The 23,597-nt window shown below is 42.1% G+C and overlaps 1 protein-coding gene across 1 annotated transcript in view; it reads left to right on the top strand.

Annotated features, from left to right (window-relative positions):
* The first annotated feature begins 436 nt into the window (after positions 1-436).
* The window catches only part of LOC111525057 (E3 SUMO-protein ligase RanBP2), a 69,363-nt gene continuing 46,202 nt past the window's right edge, over positions 437-23,597 (top strand). The window contains exons 1-6 of the mRNA XM_023190367.3: positions 437-645; positions 13,716-13,783; positions 15,349-15,460; positions 15,890-16,042; positions 20,075-20,305; positions 20,648-20,793. Of these exons, the coding sequence (XP_023046135.2) occupies positions 574-645; positions 13,716-13,783; positions 15,349-15,460; positions 15,890-16,042; positions 20,075-20,305; positions 20,648-20,793 (782 nt within the window). The 5' untranslated portion in view covers positions 437-573. The remainder of the gene's footprint in view (positions 646-13,715; positions 13,784-15,348; positions 15,461-15,889; positions 16,043-20,074; positions 20,306-20,647; positions 20,794-23,597) is intronic.

Genomic DNA, 23,597 nt, shown 5'->3' with positions numbered 1-23,597 from the left:
TCATGATCGGGCCGCCTTGGTCTCTCAAAGTGCTGGGATTACAGGCGTGAGCCACCACGCCCGGCCCTGATTTCTTTTAATAGATATGAATTTTAAAATGTATACTTTAGTATTCACACGTGTCCGATGCAACGTATTTAACCAGTCATCTCCAGAAACGTTGTTCCAATTTACACGCTCACCAACTTGGCCTGGGAGATTTTGTCTTCCAATGCATGGCGCACTTATAATTTAGAACAAGGGACCAAAACACTTAAGAGCCCATCACGCAAACTGTTATCTGCTAGAAATCTACGCCTACGCCGTGAACGCTGGCGGCCGAAATCTCATCCGGGCTTCCCAAGACACTGCTCAGAGCCCAGGGAGCTACCAAGAGCCCGGTTGTGTGCAGCTCTAGCGCCGGCGTCGCCAACGTGGCGCACACTGTGACGCAGTACGCAAGTTGGTCAGAATGGTCCTCCGCGGGCGGCGCCGCTGCGTCACTGGTTTGCAGGCGCTTTCCTCTTGGAAGTGGCGATTGCTGCGGAGCTGAGCGCTGGTCTCCCGCGCCTCGGGAGCCAGGTTGGCGGCGCGATGAGGCGCAGTAAGGCCGACGTGGAGCGGTACATCGCCTCGGTGCAGGGCTCCGCGCCGTCGCCTCGAGAGGTGAGTGGGTCTCGAAGAGACCGACGGCCTCGACCTGGCCGGGCGGCGGCCTCGCGAGGCTCGGGCGTCATGGCTCCCGACGGGCGCTGCTCCCTGGCGCGCACTGTTGAGGCGCCGACCGGCTAGCGTGGTCCTGTAGGCGGCGTGGCGCTCGCAAGCGCAGGGAGAGCCCTGGGGGGGGACCGCTGTGGGCGGGAGACCGTTGGCGCTGGCGCTTCCTCTTTCTCCCGGCCTGTTCCCGACGGTCCTCACTAGTGGGCCCGCCCTGGCCCGGGCTTTCTGGCCGGTCGCGCGCCGCGTAGTACCCGCGCGGCCTAGTTCTCGTGGGGCTTGGGCACCCGGGTGCTATATCGGCGGGATTCTTTCCATCCCCCGGACATTTACTTTACATGTTGCGGCGGAGGTCGTACCTCCTTGGCCAGGGGGAACCTAGTAGGGACTGACGCAGCTCCGGGGTGCGCTTTGGCGGCTGTAACGAGTGACAACGTAGGGATCTCAGCGCGAACATTTGCAACGGCCCGAGGGCGCAAATGACACGCGAAGTCCCCTTGTTTTGAGTATGAGGTGTTTGTCGCTGTCCCTTTATAAGGGTCCAGCTCCACTCCTCGTACTCATCTCCCCCATCCCCAGAACACTTTGGTAGCTGCTTTTGCTTTAAAACAAAATACTATAAATTTTTTACAAATCGTTAGTATGGCTTAGACTTTTTAACCTTTTCCGCAAATGTTCTTAGGGTATTTTTCCTCTTTATAGGTAAATAATGTGATCTATTTTGGATTCAATAAGACTTTAGTAATTGAATCTAAAGAGTGACGGAAGAAGCTATTAAAGGTGGATGTGCACAGAATGTTGAGTCAGTTTGCTTTGGCATGAATAATCAGCGCTGTCGTTTATAAGCTGGGTATTTGGGGCCAGTTACACTTTTCATCCATAGGTGGAGTTGTAACATTGATAGAATTTGATAGGATCCATTTTAAACATTTAGGGTTGTGCTTGACACATAACACTAAATGTTAGCTACAAGTCACTGTTTTTATTGTTGATGTTAAAAGAATATTGGTGGGGCGCGGTGGCTCACACCTGTAATCCCACCACTTTAGGAGTCCAAGGAGGGCGGATTGCCTGAGGTCAGGAGTTCGAGACCAACCTGGCTAACATGTTGAAACCCCGTCTCTACTAAAAAAAAAAAAAAAAAAAAAAAAAAAGCCGGGCGTGGTGGCGCACGCTCGTAGTCCCAGGTACTCCGGAGGCTGAGGCAGGAGAGTCGCTTGAACCTGGGAGGCTGAGGTTCCAATGAGCCAATATCGTGCCACTGCTCTCCAGCCTGGGGGACAGAGGGAGACTCCATCAAAAATAAAAATTAAAAACAAACCAAAAAAACAAACGGAAACTCACGGATGACCATGATTGTGTCTTTTATCATAACTAAGCGTAGGTTATCTTACTTTGTGCTTCCAGCAGCCCTATGGCTATTGAGACCTGTAAAGATTAAAGATACTTGTTCAGGGTCAAATAGGTAGTGCAGCAGAATTTTGGCAGTGGGTCTGATTTAGTTTCTCTTGGGAACAGTGGAGTAAGTTACAGCCTATTCCTCCAGAGAGGAGGAATAGATACCTACTTGTACATTGTAATTTCAAACTGCTGGCGTAGTCATAAATATGAACGTGGTGACAGAGTCTAAAACTAGACCTTATTGAGGGTTCCAGTAACTCCTGAAATTAAAGACTTTAATTTTTATGTTTTTTTTTTTTTGAGGTGGGGTGTCACTCTGTCACCCAGCTGGATGCAATGGCGCTATCTCGACTCACTGCAACTTCCGCCTCCCCAGCTCAAGCGATCCTCCCACCTCAGTCTCCCGAGCAGTTGGGACCACAGTTGCACCCACCACACCCACTTATTTTTTTGTTTTGTTTTGTTTTGTAATTTTGGTAGAGACTGGGTTTCACCATGTTGCCCAGGCTGTTCTCGAACTCCTGGGCTCAAGTGATTTCCCTGCCTCCTCCTCCCAAAGTTGGGATTCCAGGCGTGAGCCACTGCACCGACCATTTTATTTTTGAGACAAGGTTTCTTTTCATCTCCCAGGCTGAAGTGCTGTGGCGGGATCATGGCTCACTGTAGCATTGATGTCCTGGGCTCAATCCATCCTCCCACCTTAGCCTCCTGGGTAGCTGAGACTACAGGCATGCCAGCTACAGGCATGCACTACCATGCCCGGCCAACTTTTTTCTTTAATGTAGAGACGGGGTCTTACTGTGTTTCCCAGGCCGGTCTCCAACTCCTGGGCTTGAGTGATCCTCCCGCTTTGGCCCCAAGTGCTGAGATGACAGGTGTGAGCCACTCTGCTCAACCTGATTATTATTATTATTTTTTGAAACAAGCTTAAAAAAGCAAGCTTAGAGCCTTTCTGAGATTCTTAGGGAGGACCTTGGCTTCCAAAAGATTAAAAACCACTGGTCTAGACAGAAGTTAGAATGTTCTTTCAACTACATAACTTTTCCATTAAATAAAGTGGAGTGGTGGCAAAATTTTGAGGATTCGTTATTATGACCATCTCTCTCTTTACACTTAAAGAGTCTTTTTTTCCCCAAACAAATTGAAAGTCATTTACATTAGAACCTGGGGATTTCAGTGGAATATAGATTAGCTAGTGAGTAACTTTGGAACATGTGAAGCTGTTCTATAAAGTTAGGTTTGAGTGAAATGACAAAACACTGTGCTTTGGATAGAAGGTAAAGAATGGAGGGAGAAGAGGCAGTGTCTGTGAAGAATATAAAGAGGTTCGTATTCTCCCCCAGTTTGGCAGAGGCTGGCCATCTGTGAACTGACCATGCTTTCTAGAATCTCTGAGTTTTGGAGTGTGATGATGTGTCTGTGTATGTTATCTTTCCGGTCTTCCATTGTGCTTTCATTTGTTAGTCTCCTCTTTGTTTTGCCATTTTTCTACTCCCTCACGTGCTTTTGCCCTTCTTAAAAATATTATTCATCTGTAATTCAAGCACTTTCGGAGGCCGAGAGACCAGCCTGACCAATATGGTGAAAATCCGTCTCTGTTAAAAATACAAAAATCAGCCGGGCGTGGTGGCAGGCGCTTGTAGTCCCAGCTACTTGGGAGGCTGAGACAGGAGAATTGCTTGAACCCTGGAGGCGTACGTTGCGGTGAGCAGAGATTGCGCCACTGCACTCCAGCCTGTGTGACAGAGCAAGACTCTTGTCTCAAAAAAAAAAATATATATATATATATATATAATTCTTTCTCTAGTTTTTCTTTTTCCTTATGGCTTCTGTTTAGTTTTTCTAGGTTCTGTCAAGTTGGTTTCTTATTCTGCAGCTGATTCCTACTTCTCAAAGGCTACTTGACAGCTCTTATTTTTATTATTATTATTATTTTTAGAATAGGGTCTTGGTCTGTTGCCCAGGCTGGCATCAAATTTTTGGGCATAAATGATCTTCCTACCTCTGTTTCCTGAGTACCTAGGACTACAGGCAGGCGCCTTTGACAGCTGTTAGTTGTTTTTTCTGCCCTTTACATCTGTACTTCATACTTCTGAGTAACACACGTATATACTTTTGTTATTTTTAATTCCGTTTCTCCCATTTTGGACATTTTCTTTTTTTTCTTTTTTGGGGCGGAGTCTCGCTCTATCGCCCAGGCTGGCGCAATCTTGGCTCACTGCAAACTCCGCCTCCCGGGTTCACGCTGTTCTCCTGCCTCAGCCTCCCGAGTAGCTGCAGCGGACTACAGGCACCCACCACAATGCCCAGTGTATTTTCAGTAGAGACGAGGTGTCACCGTGTTAGCCAGGATGGTCTCGATCTCCTGACCTCATAATCCGCCCACCTCAGCCACGCCATTCTCCTGCCTCAGCCTCCCGAGCAGCTGGGACTACAGGCGCCCGCCACCTCGCCTGGCTAGGTTTTTGTATTTTTAGTAGAGACGGGGTTTCACCGTGTTAGCCAGGATGGTCTCAATCTCCTGACCTCGTGATCTGCCCGTCTCGGCCTCCCAAAGTGCTGGGATTACAGGCTTGAGCCACCGTGCCCGGCCCATTTTAGACATTTTCTACTGACTTTCTACTATGCTCCTCCCAAACTGTCCTCAGACACTTTGGTTTGCCCCTCATTCTTTCAGTACTGTTATTGCAGTTTTTGTTTAAATGAATATTTCACATTTATATAAATATCATAAGGTAAATATTTTTGCATTTGAATTGCCCTTGTTACGCAGTTTTGTTTTTCCTGGACTGAATAATTGCTTTATTTTTTGGTTTATTTATGTTGTGTTACTCCTTGTTTACTTAAACTGAGCAATTTAAACCCTCATATGTGGTCAAACTGGTCACATAATCCCATCAATTTCAGCTTAAAACATTGCTTGATTGATTGTCTTTCTACCTAGGATACCCTTACTAACAGACTCCTCCAACCCGGACTGGTTTTTCTTCCTATTTACTACACAGTTGTGCTCTTGGAACTTCCCTTTATCATCAGCTTGAGAATTCCCTTCACCTCTTTTCTGAGTTAGACACTTTGTTTCTTGTATCTCCTGTCCTCTTGATTTACTTTCTTTGTTTTGGTGTAGCATAGCCTGGCTTGCTTTGAGGAAAAGTGGATGAGAGGTTTTTGTTTTGTTTTGTTTTGTTTTTGATACAGAGTCTTGCTCTGTTGCCCAGACTGGAGTGCAGTGGGGTAGTCCCGGCTCACTGCAGCCTCCTCCTCCCGGGTTCAAGGGATTCTCCTGCCTCAGCCTCCTGAATAGCATGCCCGGCTAATTTTTTTATTTTTAGTAGAGATGGGATTTCACCATGTTGGTCAGGCTGGTCTTGAAACTAATGGTATGCCTGCAAAACATCTTTGCTTAATTTAGTTGATCATTTGGTTATTGAATTCTGAGTTTGAAATAATTTTTTTCTTGATTTTGAGAGCATTGCTCCATTTTCTAGAAGTTCTGTTAGAAGTCCGATGAGATTCTTGTTCTTGGTAACTTAAAAGGTTTTCTGGAAGTGTCCTTTCAATTGGGAAACTCATTTCTTTCAGTTCTGTAACATTTCTTGTATTATTTCTTTGACCATTTCTTAACCTTTTTTTTAATGTTTACCTGAAAGTTGGAGTTTCTCTAATTTTTCTCTTATTCTCCTCTTCTTTTTTTTTCTTTTTATTTTTTGAGATGGAGTCTGGCTCTGTTGCCCAGGCTGGAGTGCAGTGTGCAATCTCAGCTCACTGCAAGCTCCGCCTCCCAGGTTCACCCCATTCTCCTGCCTCTGCCTCCCGAGTAGCTGGGACTACAGGTGCCTGCCACCGCACCCGGCTAATTTTTTTGTGTTTTTAGTAGAGACGGGGTTTCACCATGTTAGCCAGGATGGTCTCCATCTCCTGACCTCGTGATCTGCCCACCTCGGCCTCCCAAAGTGCTGGGATTAAGGCGTGAGCCACCGCGCCTGGCCTCCCCCTCTTTTTGTTCTGCCTTTTGAGAGATTTCTTTACCCTTATGTTCCAGGGGAAGTAGATTGGGGAACTCATGGTCCACTATCTAGACTTTTCCTCGTTGTCCTGTATAATCACTGCCTTCACCCTTGTTGGAACGCCACAGATTTGGATCTGATCAGATGGCTTTGCTGAGAACAGCAGCTTTTTTGAAGGATTTTAGGGGGAGAGGGATCCATTTGACTGTGCAAGATAGAGATGATGTGGTATGTCTTAGGGTCTGACTGTTCTGTTGTCAGCCCTACATCAGTTCTTGATATTTGGCAGCTTAAGTGAATTCAGGTATTTGCTTATAGTGACATCTGCTGTCATGGAAAGAAGTACTGCTTGAATCAAGTATTGTCCTGTTTACATAACATGGGCTCTGCTGCTTCCTAGCTGTATATCTTTAAACAAGGCACTTACCTGTTTGAGCTTCAGTTCACCTTGTAAAATGAGCAGGTTAGAGGCAACATAGAATATAGAAGAATAGTTTATAAAGTTGTTTATCTTAAGATTGTCTACTTTAATAACATAGTTGGAAGCAAAGAAGGTAATGGAATTATTTTTCTATTACGTTTTGGCGTTGTACCTTGAGTCTATTTCTTCATTTTGAAAAGGGGGAACTGGCTGGGCACGGTGGCTCACGCCTGTAATACTAGCACTTTGGGAGGCGGAGGAGGTCAGATCACGGGGTCGAGAGATCGAGACCATCTTGGCCAACATGGTGAAACCCCATCTCTACTAAAAATACAAAAATTAGCTGAGTGTGGTGGCGTGCGCCTATAGTCCCAGCTTGTAACCAGGGAGGCGAAAGTTGCAGTGAGCTGAGATCAAGCCATTGTTCTCCAGCCTGGTGACAGAGCGAGACTCCGTGTCAAAAAAAGAAAGGGGGGGAAACAAGCTCTTGTTTCTTTACATGCTGTCCTGACTATTGTGTATTATTTTTGTCACATATTTTCTCCTGTGTCTTTTAAATTTGTGCATTTAATGGGGAGGGGAGACTGTGTACCCAGTTCTTATGTATTCTCTTCCTTGCTTTAAAAAGTATTTGTGTTTAATTGCAGTTCAGTTCTTAACCTGTTTTCTCAAGTCTTTGTTAAGAATACTAAGTGAAGTTTAAGATTGCTTATAGTTCTTTTTATTCTATTGCCAGACTGGAGTGCAGTGTAGCCATCTTGGCTCACTACAACCTCCGCCTCCCGGGTTCACGCCGTTCTCCTGCCTCAGCCTCCCAAGTAGCTGGGGTTACAGGCGCCTGCCACCACACCCGGCTCATTTTTTTGTATTTTCAGTAGAGACAGGGTTTCACTGTGTTGGTCAGGATGGTCTAGATCCCCAGACCTTGTGATCCGCCCGCCTCGGCCTCTCGGAGTGCTGGGATTATAGACATGAGCCACCGCGCCCAGCCACTTACAGTTTTTTACTTTTAAAATGTATTCTGTTTAGGATGGACAGTCAAAATACTGTCATACCAGGATCACTTGGAATAGTTTTCTGAGTGTCACAGAATCTGCCATGTTGCTCAGGCTAGTCTCAAACTTCTGGGGTTAAGTGATTTGCCTGCTTTGGCCTCCCAAAGTGCTGGGATTACAGATGTGAGCTACACTCCCAGCTCTGAGTGTCACTTTTTGACATAGTTTTTTTTAGAAAATCAACTTTATTGAGGTATAATTGATATACCATACAATTAATCCATTTAAAGTGTACAATTACTTGATTTTTGGTGTATTGTTAATTTTTTAAGTTGTAGAAAACTATAACAATTTGCCGTTTTAACCATTTTTAGTTGTACAATTTGGTGACGTTAACTACATTTACAGTGTTGTTCAGACATCACCACTGTCTATTTTCAAAAGATTCTATTACAGAGATCCTGTAGCTATTTAGTAGTAACTCTACAGGTCCTCTTTTCTGCAGTCCCTGGAAACCTCTGCCTACTTTGTTTGTCATGACTTTGCCTATTCTGGATATTTCATATTAATAGGGTTATATAGTATTTGTGCTTTTGTGTCTGGCTCATTTCACTTACCATGTTTTCAGGATTCATATGTTTTATAGCATGTGCCAGAATTTCATTCCTTTTTATAGCCGAATAATAGTCTATTGTGTATGTATTCCACATTTCATTTACCTCTTCCTGTGTCATTGGGTACCTGGGTTGTTTCCTTCTTTTGACTTGCAAATAATGCAGTCAACACTGGCGAACAGTATCTTGAGTGCCTGCTCTCAGTTTCCTTGGTTATATACCTAGGAGTAGAATTGCTGGATCATATGGAAACATTTTATGTTTAGCTTTTTGAGGAACCCCTAAATTGTTTTCCATAGTGGCTGCACTATTTTACATTCCCACCAGCAATGTATGAGAGTTCCAATTTCTCCACATCTTTGTCAACACTTAGTTTCTATTCTTTTTGATTGTATCGGCTGGGATAGGTGTGAAGTGATATCTCATTGTGGTTTTGATTTGCATATTCTAATGACTCATGATGTTGAGAATGTTCTCATGGTTTATTGGCCATTTGTATATGTCCTTATAGAAATGTTTATTCAAGTCCTATTTAAAAAAAAAATCAGACAGGGTCTTGCTCTGTCGCCCAGGCTAGGGTTACAGCCTTGACCTCTTGGGTTCAAGCAGCCCTCTCACCTCAGCCTCTCGCGTAGTATAGGCATGTGCCACCACACCTGGGTAATTTTCTTTTTTTGTTGGTAGAGGCTGGGTTTTGCCATGTTGCCCAGGCTAGTCTCCCACAGCCTCCCAAAGTGCTGGGATTACAGGCATGAGCCACCAGCCTGGCCTATTCAAGTCCTTTGATTTGGGCTTTTATTTTATGTATTTTTAATTTTTTTTTAGTGTCTTCTACTACTTTTATGACTTGGGTTTTTAAATTGGGTTGTCTTTTTTGTTGAATTGTAAAAATTCTTAATATATTCTGGATATTAAACCCTTGTCACATATGTGGTTTCCGAATATTTTCTCCCATTCTGTAGGTTTTGCAAAATGATTTTTTTTTTTTTTTTTGAGTTGGAGTTTCACTCTTGTTGCCCAGGCTGGAGTTCAGTGGCACCATCCTGGCTCATCACAACCTCTGCCTTCCAGGTTCAAGCAATTCTTCTGCTTCAGCCTCCTGAGCAGCTGTGATTACAGGCATGCGCCACCATGGCTGGCTAATTTTGTGTTTTTAGTAGAGACAGGGTTTCTCCATGTTGGTTAGGTTGGTCTTGAACTCCCAACCTCAGGTGATCCACCCACCTTGGCCTCCCAAAGTGCTGGGATTACAGGCGTGAGCCACCATGCCAGGCTACAGAATAATTTTAATTAAATCCATTTTATCTGTTTTTTTGTTTGTTTATTTCTTGTGCTTTTGGTGTCATATCTAAGAATACATTGCTAAATCCTGGGACATGAAGATTTACCCTGTTTTTCTTAGAGTGTTGTGCTTTTTGCTCTTATGTTTAAGTTGTTGGTCCATTTTGGGGTCATTTTTGTATATGGAGTGTGGTAGGGTCCAACTTTATTCTTTTGCATGTGGAAATTTCATTGTACCTTCACCATTTTTATAGAGACTGTTGTTTCCTTATTTAATGGACTTAGGACCCTTGTCAGAACTAACTGGCCATAGACTTATGGGTTTATTTCTGAACTCTCAATTCTGTTTTATTGGTCTGTGTGTATCTTTATGCCATATGACACTGTTTTGATTGTTGTAGCTTTGTGGTAAGTTTTGAAATTGAGAAGTGTGAGTTCCTCCAAGTTTGTTCTTTTTCAAGAGTGTTTGGCTTTTGGGCACTTTGCAATCTCATCTGAATTTGAGGATTGGCTTTTCCATTTCTGCAGAAGTGACCATTGGAGTTTTGGGATTCCACATTTGGGAAACAGGGATTGCATTGAATCTGTAGCTCACTTTGGAGAATATTGACATCTCAACAATATTAGGTCTTCCTATGTATGAACATAGATGTCTTTTCATTTATTTAGGTCTTTTAAATTCTTTGAGCAGTTTTGTTTTTGTTTTTGTTTAGACAGGGTTTGGCTGTGTCACCTAGGCTTGAGTGCAGTAGTGCTATCACTGCTCACTGCAGTCCTGACCCCCCGGGCTCAAGCTACCCTCCTGCCTCAGTCTCTGGAGTAGCTGGGACTACAGGCAAATACCTGCCATGCCTGGATATTTATTTTGCATTTTTAGTAGACACAGAGTTTTTCCATGTTGCCTAGGCTGGCCCCGAACCCTTGGGCTCAAGTGATCTACCTGCTGAGGCCTCCCAAAGTGCTGGGATTGCAGGTGTTAGCCTGGCCTTGAGCACCGTTTTATAATTTAAGCATACAAGTATTTCACCTCCTTGTTTACGTTTATTCCCAGGCATTTTTTCTTTTAGATGCGATTGTAAATGGAATTGCTTTCTTAACTTCCTTTTCTGAGTGTTCATTGCTGGTACAGTAGTCCCTTCTTATCCACAGTATTGCCTTATGTGGTTTTACTTACCTGCATCACCCCATGGTCCAAAAATATTGAATGGGGCCGGGCGTGGTGGCTCACGCCTGTAATCCCAGCACTTTGGGAGGCTGAGGCGGGCGGATCACGAGGTCAGGAGATCTAGACCATCCTGGCAAACACAGTGAAACCCCGTTTCTACTAAAAATACAAAAAAAAATTAGCCGGGCGTGGTGGCGGGCACCTGTAGTCCCAGCTACTCGGGAGGTTGAGGCAGGAGAATGGCGTGAACCCGGGAGGCGGAGCTTGCAGTGAGCTGAGATTGCACCACTGCACTCCAGCCTGGGCGACAAAGCGAGACTCCATCTCAAAAAAAAAAAAAAAAATTGAATGGAAGATTATATAAACATAAGTTTTAAATTGCAAATAATTCTGAATAATATGATAAAATTTCACAGCCTCCTGCTGCGTCCTACCCAGGACACGAATCATCCCTTTGTCCGACATATTCACGCTGTATGTGCTCCCCACCCGCTCATTACATACTAGCCATCTCAGTTATCAGATCAACTGTTGGAGTATTGCAGTGCTTGTGTTCTGGTAACCCTTATATTATTTAAAATGGCACCAAAGAGCAAGAGTAGCAATGCTGGCAATTCACATATGCCAGAGAGAAGCCATACAGTGCTTCCTTTAAGTGAAAAGGTGAGTTTTTGACTTAGGAAAGAAAAAAGGGCCGGGCGCGGTGGCTCAAGCCTGTAATCCCAGCACTTTGGGAGGCCGAGACGGGCGGATCACGAGGTCAGGAGATCGAGACCCTCCTGGCTAACACGGTGAAACCCCGTCTCTACTAAAAATACAAAAAATTAGCCGGGCGAGGTGGTGGGCGCCTGTGGTCCCAGCCACTCGGGAGGCTGAGGCAGGAGAATGGCGTGAACCCAGGAGGCAGAGGTTGCGGTGAGCTGAGATCCGGCCACTGCACTCTAGCCTGGGCGACAGAGCAAGACTCCGTCTCAAAAAAAAAAAAAGAAAAAAGATCATGTACTTGGGTTGCTAAGATCTATGGTAAGAACAAATCTTTTGTCCATGAAATTGTGAAGAAGGAAAAAGAAATTTGTACTACTTTTGTTGTGACACCCCAAACTGCAAAAGTTACAGCCACAGTGTATGATAAGTGCTTAGTTAAGATGGACAAGACATTAAATTTGTGGGTGGAGGACACAAACAGGAAACATATTTCGATTGATGGCAACCTGGTTTGGTACTATTCATCGTTTTGGACATTCACTGGGGTCTTGGAATTTCAAAAATAAGATGTTTGAGTAGCTGTATACTCTTTATCACATGGATGGAACATAATCTGGTTGTATCAGCATTTTTTTTTTTTTTTTTTTTTTTTTTGAGATGGAGTCGTTCTGTTGCCCAGGCTCCCAGGCTGGAGTTCAGTGGTGCGATCTTGGCCCACTGCAGCCTCTGCCTTCTGGGTTCAAGAGATTCTTGGCTTCAGCCTCCTGAGCAGTGGGAATTATAGGTGTGTGCCACCATACCCAGCTGATTTTCGTATTTTTAGTAGAAATGAGGTTTCTGCATGTTGGCCAGGCTGGTCTCGAACTCTTGTCTTCAAGTGATCCGCCTGCCTCAGTCTCCCAATGTGCTGGGATTACAGGTGTGAGCCACCGCACCCAGCCTGGTGTGTATCAGCATTTTGGACTTTGGAGTTTATGTAACCAAGGAACCAGGCTGTGGACCTTGTTTGTTACTTGAAGAATTCAATGTTTATTTCTGCCTTTTTGAATACTTGACTGTAAAACACTGATCTGATCTGTAGAGAGAACAGTACATGGACCAGGGAATCCTCAGTGCCTTAATAGGTCCTAAGTACTTACTTATTCTTTCCGATAGAGATTTACACATGGTAGGAGAAGAGATTTCTGGAATACCTTTCCTCCCCCGAGAAAGCTGATTTCTTTTGTTTGTTAAGTGAGAGAGTGGTACCACAGGGTTTCCAAGATTTCCAAGGCTGATGAAAATTCTTTTTTTTTTTTTGAGACGGAGTCTGGCTCTGTCGCCCAGGCTGGAGTGCGGTGGCCGCCTCCCAGGTTTACACCATTCTCCTGCCTCCGCCTCCCAAGTAGCTGGGACTACAGGCACCCGCCTCGTTGCCCGGCTAGTTTTTTGTATTCTTTAGTAGAGACGGGGTTTCACCGTATTAGCCAGGATGGTCTCGATCTCCTGACCTTGTGATCCGCCTGTCTCGGCCTCCCAAAGTGCTGGGATTACAGGCTTGAGCCACCGCACCCGGCCTGATGAAAATACTTAACTTCTGTTGTGTGTCTTACTTTCTTGAATTTATTTTTTGTGTGTATGTATGTATTATTTAGAGACAGGGTCTCCCTGTGTCACACAGGCTGGAGTGCAGTGTCACAGTCATAACTCACAGCCGAGTCAATCTCCTGGGCTCAAGTGATTCTCCTGCCTTGGCCTTCTGAGTAGCTAGGAACACAGGCATACTCCACTATGCCCAGCTGTTTTTCTTCCCCCTGGAGACGGGATCTTGTGTTGCACAGGCTGGTTTCAAACTCTTGGCCTCAAAGCAGGCCTCCCACCTTGGTCTCTGAAAGTGTTAGAATTAAATAGAGTTAAAGGTGTGACCAACTGCGCCCATCTTATTTATTATTAGTAGTATTTTTTTTGGAGATGGGGTCTTGATCTGTCGCCCAGGCTGGAGTACAGTGGCACGATCTCAGCTCACTGCAACCTCTGGCTCACTGCAACCTCCACCTCCTGGGTTCAACTGATTCTTGTGCCTCAGCCTCCCGAGTAGCTGGGAGGCACCCGCCATCATGCCTGGCTAATTTTTGTATTTTTGTAGAGATGGAGTTTCACCATGTTGGCCATGCTGATCTCAAACTCCTGAGCTCAGATGATCCGCCCACTTCGGCCTCCCAAAGTGCTGGGATTGTAGGCATGAGCCACCGCATCCAGCTCTATTTTTTGTTTTATGATAGGAAATTATAAAACATGGAATTATGCATTTTTCAGGCTTTAAAAAATACTTTTAAGTGAATGAAAACGGCATATCTGAACATAAACTTAGGACAAATTTTTACTACTTTTGAAAAAATGTTGGAAAATATTTCTGTATGAAAAGTAAAACAATTTTCAATATTTTTTTAGAAGTCAATGAAAGGATTCTATTTTGCAAAGCTGTATTATGAAGCTAAAGAATATGATCTTGCTAAAAAGTAAGTACAAACTGTAACGTGTATTCGTTTTTTTAAAAATCAATGCCTTTTCTCATTTTCTTTGAAATAGGTAAAAATATGTTCTTTAGTAGTTCTTCCTAAGTGTATTCTGAAATAAGGGATTAATCACTCAGACTGATGCTAAGGACCAGCCTAGATTCCATTGAGACTGAAACTGTAATTAGTGTTTTCTGCATGCTGCTGTTTGTTTATACCAAGGGCAAGAAATTGTTTGTCTTAAAACACTTTTTCTAAAAATTGTCTTGTGTTAGAGTTAAAGAGGACCATGCCTATGTCTTAATTTATTTTTGGTTAGATATCCGATACCTTAATCAGATGGGAAATAGCAGTGAATAAAAATTAAACTGTAATTGCAAGACAGGAGAATAGCTTGTATAAAAGATCTTTAATTGACACAATATGTGATGCTCTAAGGCTCTATCCTAGGGATAAGAAGCTTGGTGATTCTGATTTCCTGACTTGGAGTGGATTAAATCAGGAAATGAAGAGGGAGGCAGGCATTTTTTTTTTTTTTTTTTTTTTTGAGGCAGTAGCTCTCTCTCTTGCCCAGACTGGAGTGCAGCGGCTGGCTCCATCTTGGTTCACTATAACCTCTGCCTTCCCACTTCAGCGCCCCAAGTAGCTGGGGATACAGATGTGCACCACCACACCTAGCTAAGGTTTGCATTTTTTGGTAGAGACAGGTTTCACTGTGTTGCCCAGGCTGATCTTGAACTTCTGAGCACAGACGTCTGTCTGCCTCAGCCTCCTGTAGTGTTGGGACTACGGGTGTGTGTTATTGCTCCCAGCTGGGAGGCAGGCTTTTAAAGGCATCCAAAGATGGAAATGCTGGTAAGAAAGGAAAAATGGTGGTACATAAGTTATGTAACTAGCAGCACTGCTACTGTTAACCCTTGTACCTTTTTACTGTGAGACTTTGCTCCCTTAGTTTAGGTCTGGCCTAATTTCTCTGATCATAATACTGTCAAGGAACCTAGAGGATATTTACTTATTTTAGTTGTCACTTGATTTGAGAAATGGAGATTTCCTGTATTTGGTACTATAATTAGTAATTTTTCTTCTGTTCGATTTTAGCTGGATATAGTACTGTTAGAAATTACTTTCTCGCTTAAAGGGTAAATATATTTCCCTTTGTTGTTTGGGAAGTTGTTGCTCTTTAGTATTTTGCATTATCATAACTTTAAAAATGTTTACTGTAATCACTTTTCTAATTTATTTGCAAAACTGTTAGTGCTTTACTAAAATGTGATCAGAAAGAAAAAGCAATTTATATGTTCATTTCTTATGTGTGGATAACACTGGAGAAAAATTTGGTAATTGTGACATTTAATGGTAAAATGAGTATATGGTCAACTCTATGTACGTGTTTTTAAGTATTACCCATTTCTTTCTATGAATACTTTTGAGTTATCTGCATAAATAGTGGTAGTCTTGAGTAACAACATAAACGAGTTTAGTGGTTGCTTTGGTTTAAGATGTGTTCTTCAGTTAGCATTTAAAAGTACAGTTCTAAGTTTAATTTACTTTTGTATTTTAAAAAACAGATACATATGTACTTATATAAATGTGCAAGAGAGGGATCCCAAAGCTCACAGATTTCTGGGTCTTCTTTATGAATTGGAAGAAAACACAGATAAAGCCGTTGAATGTTACAGGGTAAGTTCTAGGATTCAAATATAGCCTTTGCATAGCCAAACACATGATGCCAAGACAAATTTATATAAGTAAGTCAAATATATTTTATGAATATGATAAAACAGGCATTGGTATCACAGTACCATTATGCAACACAGCTTGGAACAGATTTAGAATTGTTTAACACCTATAAATTGTAAGTCTAACGGTCAGACATGGTGTTCTTTTGTGTTTTTTGCATTCAAATGATACAGATATAATTTTTATTTGATTAATTTCCAGAAAATTCCAAGGCACTTTAACACCTTTGAAGTAACATATTTTTCTCTAGAAGTAGAATTTTTTAATGGTTGGAGTGATAATTTTTTAACCTTTATATGTAAGTATATATACTCCTACATACATACATACATACAATTTACTAATCTTTAATTTCTTTTCTGATATTAGCGTTCAGTGGAGTTAAACCCAACACAAAAAGATCTTGTGTTGAAGATTGCAGAATTGCTTTGTAAAAATGATGTTACTGATGGAAGAGCAAAATACTGGGTTGAAAGAGCAGCTAAACTTTTCCCAGGAAGTCCTGCAATTTATAAACTAAAGGTAAAAAAACAAACAAAACGTAAAGGGAGAAAACTTAATACATAACCATTCTAATATTTGGAGTTTAAATTACTTTTCAGTAGCAAACCTTAAGCCCAGGTGTTTGTGTTTCCTTTAAAATTTTTCTTTAAAAAGTGTATTAAAACCTTTCTGAGCAACTGCTGTCTTATTAGGCATTGTTATACTTTATAAGTGACATTTACCCTTCTGGGATAATTAATATTTTAGGGATTTTACAGTTTAGTAGCTGTAAATTAAGTAGAGCTAAGATTTACATTAAAGAATTTGGTGTACAATTTTTGCTTCATTAAGTGAAAATTACCTACAGGATGACAGTTGAGGGATATTTTAAAGAACAGTTTTCTAATAACTATTGTCTGAAAGTAGAAGGGATTATATTTTGAGATAGTAAGGTTTTCAAGCAAAAAATAAAGATGGTTTGTCTAGTATATAAGACGTAATTACTAAAAATGAAGTTCTTGCTAGTGTGTTGACTGGTTCTGATATTCTTTATAGAGTAAACAGTTACTTAGTAAACTAAGTAACTGTTCTGGAGAAAATCTACACAAATATGTTTGGCAAACATTTAAAATGTATATTGTAATGTTTATTAATGTATATTTTATTGTCCATGTACAATATTAAATTATAAATGTATATTTGCCTTTGGCAGCCTCCTACCCCCATTATATGTTTCTGATAGAAATTAAAAAAATTTTAATTTTGAAATAATTATAGATTTTTTTGCACAGGAACTTGCAAAGATTGTACAGAAAGATCCTGTATACTACTTCATTTTTCCCCAATGCTTATACAGGTTGAGCATTCCAAATCCAAAATCCTAAATGCTCCAAAATCTGAAATTTTTTGAGCACTGACCTGATGCTCAAAGGACATGCTCATTAGAACATTTTGGATTTCAGATTTTCAAATTTGGGATGCTCTATCTGCTAAGTATCCTGCAAATATTCCAAAGTCTGAAAAAATTCAAAATCTGAAATACTTCTGGTCCCAAACATTTTGGATAAGGGATACTCAACCTGTTTTACCTGACCAAACACAATATCAAAATCAGGAATTTTGACATTGGCACAATGTGTGTGTATAGTTTTCTTTCATTTCATCACATGTGTAGATTCATACCACCACTGCCGTCAAGATACAGAACTACTCTATTACCACAGAGATATTCCTCATGCTACCCCTTTTGTAGTCACGCTGCTTCCTTCTCTTCACTATGCCTAACCTCTGGCAACCATTAATCTGTTCTCCATCTTTATACTTTTGTGATTTCAAAATGTTATGTAAATGTCATCATGAAGCATGTGACTTTTTTTTCTTTTTTCTTTTTTTTGAGACGGAGTCTTGCTCTGTTGCCCAGGTTGGAGTTCAGTGGCGCAATCTTGGCTCACTGCAACCTCCACCTCCCAGGTTCAAGCTATTCTGCCTCAGCCTCCCTCGTAGCTGGAACTATGGGCACACGTTACTATGCCCCGCTTTTTTGTATTTTTAGTAGAAACGGGGTTTCATCATGTTGGCCTGGCTGGTCTCGAACTCCTGACCTCAAGTGATCTGCCTACCCCAGCCTCCCAAAGTGTTGGGATTACAGGCGTGAGCCACCGTGCCGGGCAAGCATGTGACCTTTTGAGGTTGGCTTGTTCACTCAGCATAATACTATTTGTGATTCATCTAAGTTTTGTATATCCATAGTTGGTTCCTTTACTTCTGAGTAGTATTTCGTGGTCCACAATTTAACTATTCACTTTTTTTTTTTCTTTTTTGAGACAGAGTCTTGCTCTGTCTGTCGCCCATGCTGGAGTGCAGTGGCATTATCTTGGCTCACTGCAACTTCTGCCTCCCAGGTTCTCAGGTGATCCACCCACCTCAGCCTCCCAAAGTGCTGAGATTACAGGTGTGAGCCACGGCGTCCAACCTTAACCATTCACTTTTGAGGGGCATTTTGGTTATTTCTAGGTTTTGGCTATTGTTCAACTGCTATGAACAATCATGTACAGATTTTTGAAGCTGAAAAAGCATTGAAAATGCTTCCAAAGATAAATATTACTGACAAGTTAAGTTTTTCTCCCCAGTAGTAAGCTGCTGGATTTTAAATATTAGTCTAAAACGTTAGGTCTAATTGTGCAGATTTCTTTACTATATTCTTTAGGTGTTATGCCTCAAACATAATTCCCATGTTGAGTGTGGCAATCCAGTTAATTTGGTGTCAGTAGTGTTAAAGAACATACATAATGGTAGGGGATTCTTTTCTTGCAGTGTAACAAGTAGATACTTTGAAGCGTTCTTTAAAGATTTTCTTTAATAACTTGAAGGCGCTGTTACACCTTTCCTGTATCAGATTTTTTTTTTTTTTTTTTTGGAATTGAAATCCGTGAGATTTATAACTCTCATGTAAAGCAAATCCGTTTCTCCTAAAATTTAAGGCTTGCTGAGGTAAACAATTTCTAACATTTGTTTAATGAATGAGCGTATTACTGTTGAGAAGGCTTTTTCTCTCGAGTATGAGATAGAACTTTTTGAAAAAGCATTCAGTGGTTTAAAAAAATTTTTTTTAACATAGAGTCAAAGACTAGGGCTTTTGCAGATGGGGAGAGGCCAGGGTGTCATCTATCTCATCCAGAAGAGGAGAAATTGATAAAGGAGAGAGGGGAATGAAATACTACAAATGGGCGGCTTGGTCTTTGAAAGCAGAGAGAGTTGAGGGAAGATGAGTTTAAGTAGGTAAAGTAAAATGGAATTTATATGTGATAGCATCAGGTTTCTCAATGAGGGTCGAATCTAGGTTATAAGTTGAAAGTGAGAGTCAAAGGAAGGTACGGGAAAGTTGAGGAAATAGGAGGTGTGAAGTGTCAGGGAGTGGAGAAAGTGAGTCTGTTAGTACTAAAATGGTATTTTGTTCTAAGCAGGACCAGTTTGAGGTTTGAGATAATGAAAATGAAATCAGTTAGCCTGGGATTGTGATTTCCCAAATCTAAGCACACAGAAACCAATTGGGAGGGTTCTTCTGAGGAAAAGAAGGAATTAGTTGAAGGGATCTGTAAGCAAACAGTAATTATGGATATAAGGAATTATAGCATTTTTTGCCTGACAGAAGAAAGTGTGTGTATTTATGTGTGTTTACAGGTGTTTAAAACTTGATGATGTCATTATCCTGAAGGGAACTTGTCATGTGGTGGAGAAGTATATTTCTGGCATAAGGTTATATAGGCCCCCAGTGAGGTGGAAGAGTAAGAAGGGTGGTATGCTGGTTTCAGTGGTATGACCAAAATACAGATTTTGAAAACCTGTGTCAGTGGCAAATGGATGGTTGAGGTTGGAGTGGAGGACAACATCACTGGAGATGAGGTGATTAAAGAACTGAGTAGTCAGCCTGGGCAACATGGCAAGACCCCATCTCTACAGAACATTAAAAAAAATTAGCCAGGCATGGTGGTGCATGCCTGTAGTCCTAGCTTCTTAAGAGGCTGATGTGAGAGCATCGCAAATGAGAAGTGAGTGGCCACAAACCCTACTTCCTCTCCTTGTCATCATGGTAGTGGGGGTTATCCTGAGATGACACTCTCTTCATTTAAGGTCAGGAGGTGATGACAGTGCTTTGAGATGATGATGAAGGTAACAGAACAGTGGGAGGAGAGGGGATGTGGGATTGAGTCAGATTTGAGGAGATACAGAGCAGTTTGAAGGTAAGGACCTTGTTGCCGAGGATTGACTGGGGACGTCTAGGCTTCTGGTGGTGACTCAGATGGACAGGGATGTGTGGCAATAGTCCTGGTAGTCTCTGAGAAAAGTATGAGCTACTGCAGTAATCACAGATGCTTTTCTTCACATACAGTTCTTGAGGGTTAGTTTCTGGGTTGTAAGCAACTCTCAGAAGGGACGAATAAGGCTTCTAGGTTGGTGTTTTTGGTGGCATCATCATAAAGCTAGACATAGTGGAATGGTGCTCTTTGGGAGCATGACTTGTTTAAAATTGCACAAGTGTTACTCTAATGATTTTTTCCCCCCTCTAAATAGGAACAGCTTCTAGATTGTGAAGGTGAAGATGGATGGAATAAACTTTTTGACTTGATTCAGTCAGAACTTTATGTAAGACCTGATGATGTCCATGTGAACATCCGGCTAGTGGAGTTGTATCGCTCAAATAAAAGGTTGAAGGATGCTGTGGCCCACTGCCATGAGGCAGAGAGGAACGTAGCTTTGCGTTCAAGTTTAGAATGGAATTCATGTGTTGTACAGACCCTTAAGGTAGGTAAAAGCTATTGGGTCTTTACATTTCTATGTAGGCAATTAGCATACTTCTTTTTGTACTAAAGCAGCAGCGCCCCTCAAGACTTACATTTCTTTTATTTATGTAGAACAATTATAAAATGAAATTTTTTACTAGGATCAGTTAAATTTATAATGGGAAGATTGGGGAGATAATTATGATAAATGTATATATTTTTGGTGTTTTCATTTATAAGGTTGATGTAAAAATCAATATAGTTTCACAAACATGGAGTGAGAAAAGGAATTTGTAGGCATAAAATGGTTAATTTCTTAACATTTGATTAAGTTTTGTAACTTACCGTTCATTCCACAAAATAGGACTATCTGGAGTCTTTAGAGTGTTTGGAGTCTGATAAAAGTGACTGGCGAGCAACCAATACAGACTTACTGCTGGCCTATGCCAATCTTACACTTCTTACGCTTTCCACTAGAGATGTGCAGGAAAGTAGAGAATTACTGGAAAGGTAAGTTGACTGTGACGAGAACACTTTAGTATAAGTTCACTTTTTCTTTTTGCAGTAAGTTCATTGCTCTAAACTTCTTTACTGAATCGTTATTTCTATAATGTACGTAGGAGTTATAGTTAATACAGTGAACCACTAGGAGGCAATCTTATTTTTCTTCTTTTATGGAGAAGTTCTAATTGGTTTTATATGACTTTGCTTTTTAGAGAATTCTTACAGTTCAAGCTTGATTAAAATTAGCCTTATGGTTACTCAGTTTTGTCATAGTCAAGCTTAAAATGAATGTTCTAACTGCTATTTCATATTTTATTTTTTATAATGATATAATCTTGAGTGAAAATTAAAGTTTATCTGTCATCAGATGGCTAGGTTCATATGTACTTAGCATCACTAGTATTTCAGAAAATACTGTTTTAGCTAAGAAACAAAATGACTCAACTATGTGATTTATCTTTTTTCTTAAATTTTGATTTTGAGAACCAGTGTCTCCATTTTGAAAATAAATTCCATTGGACAAAAACATCACTTGGATTTGTATAAAGATGTTAGTTTAGAGCAGGAGTTGATTAGAACTTGTGGGCCAAATATGGCCCCTGCCTAATTTTGTTAGTAAAGTTTTATTGGAATACAGCATGCCTCTGGTTATGTAATTGTCTGTGGCTGCTTACATACTATAGGGTTGGAGTTGAGTGGTTGCAGCAGAGATTGTATGCCTGTAAAGCCAGGTTAGTATCTCCTCTTTATAGAAAAAGTTTACTGATGGCTAGTTTAGGCTGTCCATTTGTTTGGAAGTTATTTCCCCATCTGGTATAAGGAAAGAAACTCATTTCACTGAGTGCAAGGAGTAGGTAATTTTCTTGAAAAAGTACGTAGTGTCCTAAATTGGTAGGGTAAGAGCAGTATCTGAAAGAAATAACTTTAAGATTATTTTAGAAAACATGTAGGATGTTTTAGTTTGTATTCCTTGTATACTCAAATTTTTTGGTCACAAGTTCCTTTTACGTTTTTCTTAAGGACATCAAAGATCTTTGTATGTGGGTTATTTTCTTTCCCTCCCGTCCCCTCCCCTTTCCTCCCCCCCTCCCATCCCTTCCCCCTCCTGCCTTCCCTTCCCCCATTCCCACCTTCCCTCCCCGCTTCCCATCCCTCCCCACTCCCCACCCCTCCCGTTTTGTCTCTCTGTTTTTTAGATGGAGTCTTGCTCTGTTGCCAGGCTGGAGTGCAGTGGTGCGACCTTGGCTCACTGTAACCTCCGCCTCCCAGTTTCAGGTGATTCTTCTGCCTCAGTCTTCCGAGTAGCTGGGACCACAGGCGCACACCACCACGCCCAGCTAATTTTTGTATTTTTAGTAGAGATAGGGTTCAGGGTGGTCTCAATCTCTTTTTTTTGGAGACTGAGTGTCAGTCTCGCGAGGCTGGCATGCACTGGCGCAGTCTCGGCTCACTGCAGCCTCTGCCTCCTGGGTTCAAGTGATTCTCTTGTTTCAGCCTCCTGAGTAGGTGGGACTACAGGTGCCCACCACACCTAGTTATTTATTTATTTTTTTTGAGACAGAGTCTCGCTCTGTCGCCCAGGCTGGAGTGCAGTGGCGCAGTCTCGGCTCACTGCAAGCTCTGCCTCCTGGGTTCACGCCATTCTGCCTCAGCCTCCTGAGTAGCTGGGACTACAGGTGGCTGCCACAACACCTGGCTAATTTTTTATATTTTTGGTAGAGATGGAGTTTCACCCTGTCATCCAGGATGGTCTCGATCTCCTGACCTCATGATCCGCCCTCCTTGGCCTCCCAAAGTACTGGGATTACAGGCGTGAGCCCCCGCACCCGGCCTACACCTGGCTAATTTTTGTATTTTTAGTAGAGACGGGGTTTCATTGTGTTGGCCAGGATGGTCTCGATCTCTTTTTTTTTTTTTTTGAGATGGAGTCTCACTCTGTTGCCCAGGCTAGAGTGCAGTGGAGCCATCTCGGTTCACCGCGAGCTCTGCCTCCAGGGTTTACGCTGTTCTCCTGCCTCAGCCTCCCGAGTAGCTGGGACTACAGGCACCCGCCACCACACTCGGCTAATTTTTTGTCTTTTTAGTAGAGACAGGGTTTCACTGTGTTAGCCAGGATGGTCTCGATCTCCTGACCTTGTGATCCGCCCGCCTCGGCCTCCCAAAGTGCTGGGATTACAGTCGTGAGCCACTGTGACTGGCCGGTGGCTCGATCTCTTGACCTCCTGATCCCGCCCACTTTGGCCTCCCAAAGTACTGGGAAGTCTTAATCTCTTGACCTCGTGATCCGCCTGCATTGGCCTCCCAAAGTGCTGGGATTACAGGCCTAAGCCACTGCGCCTGGCCGTATGTCGGTTATTTCTATTAGTGTTTATTACATTAGAAATTAAAGAAAAAATATGTAATCCATTAAAAATGTAATAAGCCCATTGCATGTTAATAATAATAGCTTTTTTTTTTTTGAGACAGTTTTGCTCTTGTTGCCCAGGCTAGAGTGCAATGGTGTGATCTCGGATCACTGCAATCTCTGCTTCCCAGGTTCAAGCGATTCTCCTGCCTCAGCCTCCCAAGTAGCTGGGACTACAGGTGCCCACCACCATGCCCAGCTAGTTTTTTGTATTTTTAGTAGAGACGGGGTTTCACCATGTTGGCCAGGCTGGTCTTGAACTCCTGACCTTAGGTGATCCACCTGCCTCGGCCTCCCAAAGTGCTGGTATTACATGCGTGAGCCGCCGCGCCAGACCAATAATAGCATTTTTTATGAAAAATAATTATTTTGCAACAGCAAAAAAGTAGTCAGAAAAGTGTCATTG

Source organism: Piliocolobus tephrosceles, chromosome 15 (assembly GCF_002776525.5).
Source record: "Piliocolobus tephrosceles isolate RC106 chromosome 15, ASM277652v3, whole genome shotgun sequence".
Lineage (NCBI taxonomy): Eukaryota > Metazoa > Chordata > Mammalia > Primates > Cercopithecidae > Piliocolobus > Piliocolobus tephrosceles.
The sequence above is the reverse complement of the archived record's forward strand: the minus strand, read 5'-3'. Positions and strand labels throughout refer to the sequence as shown.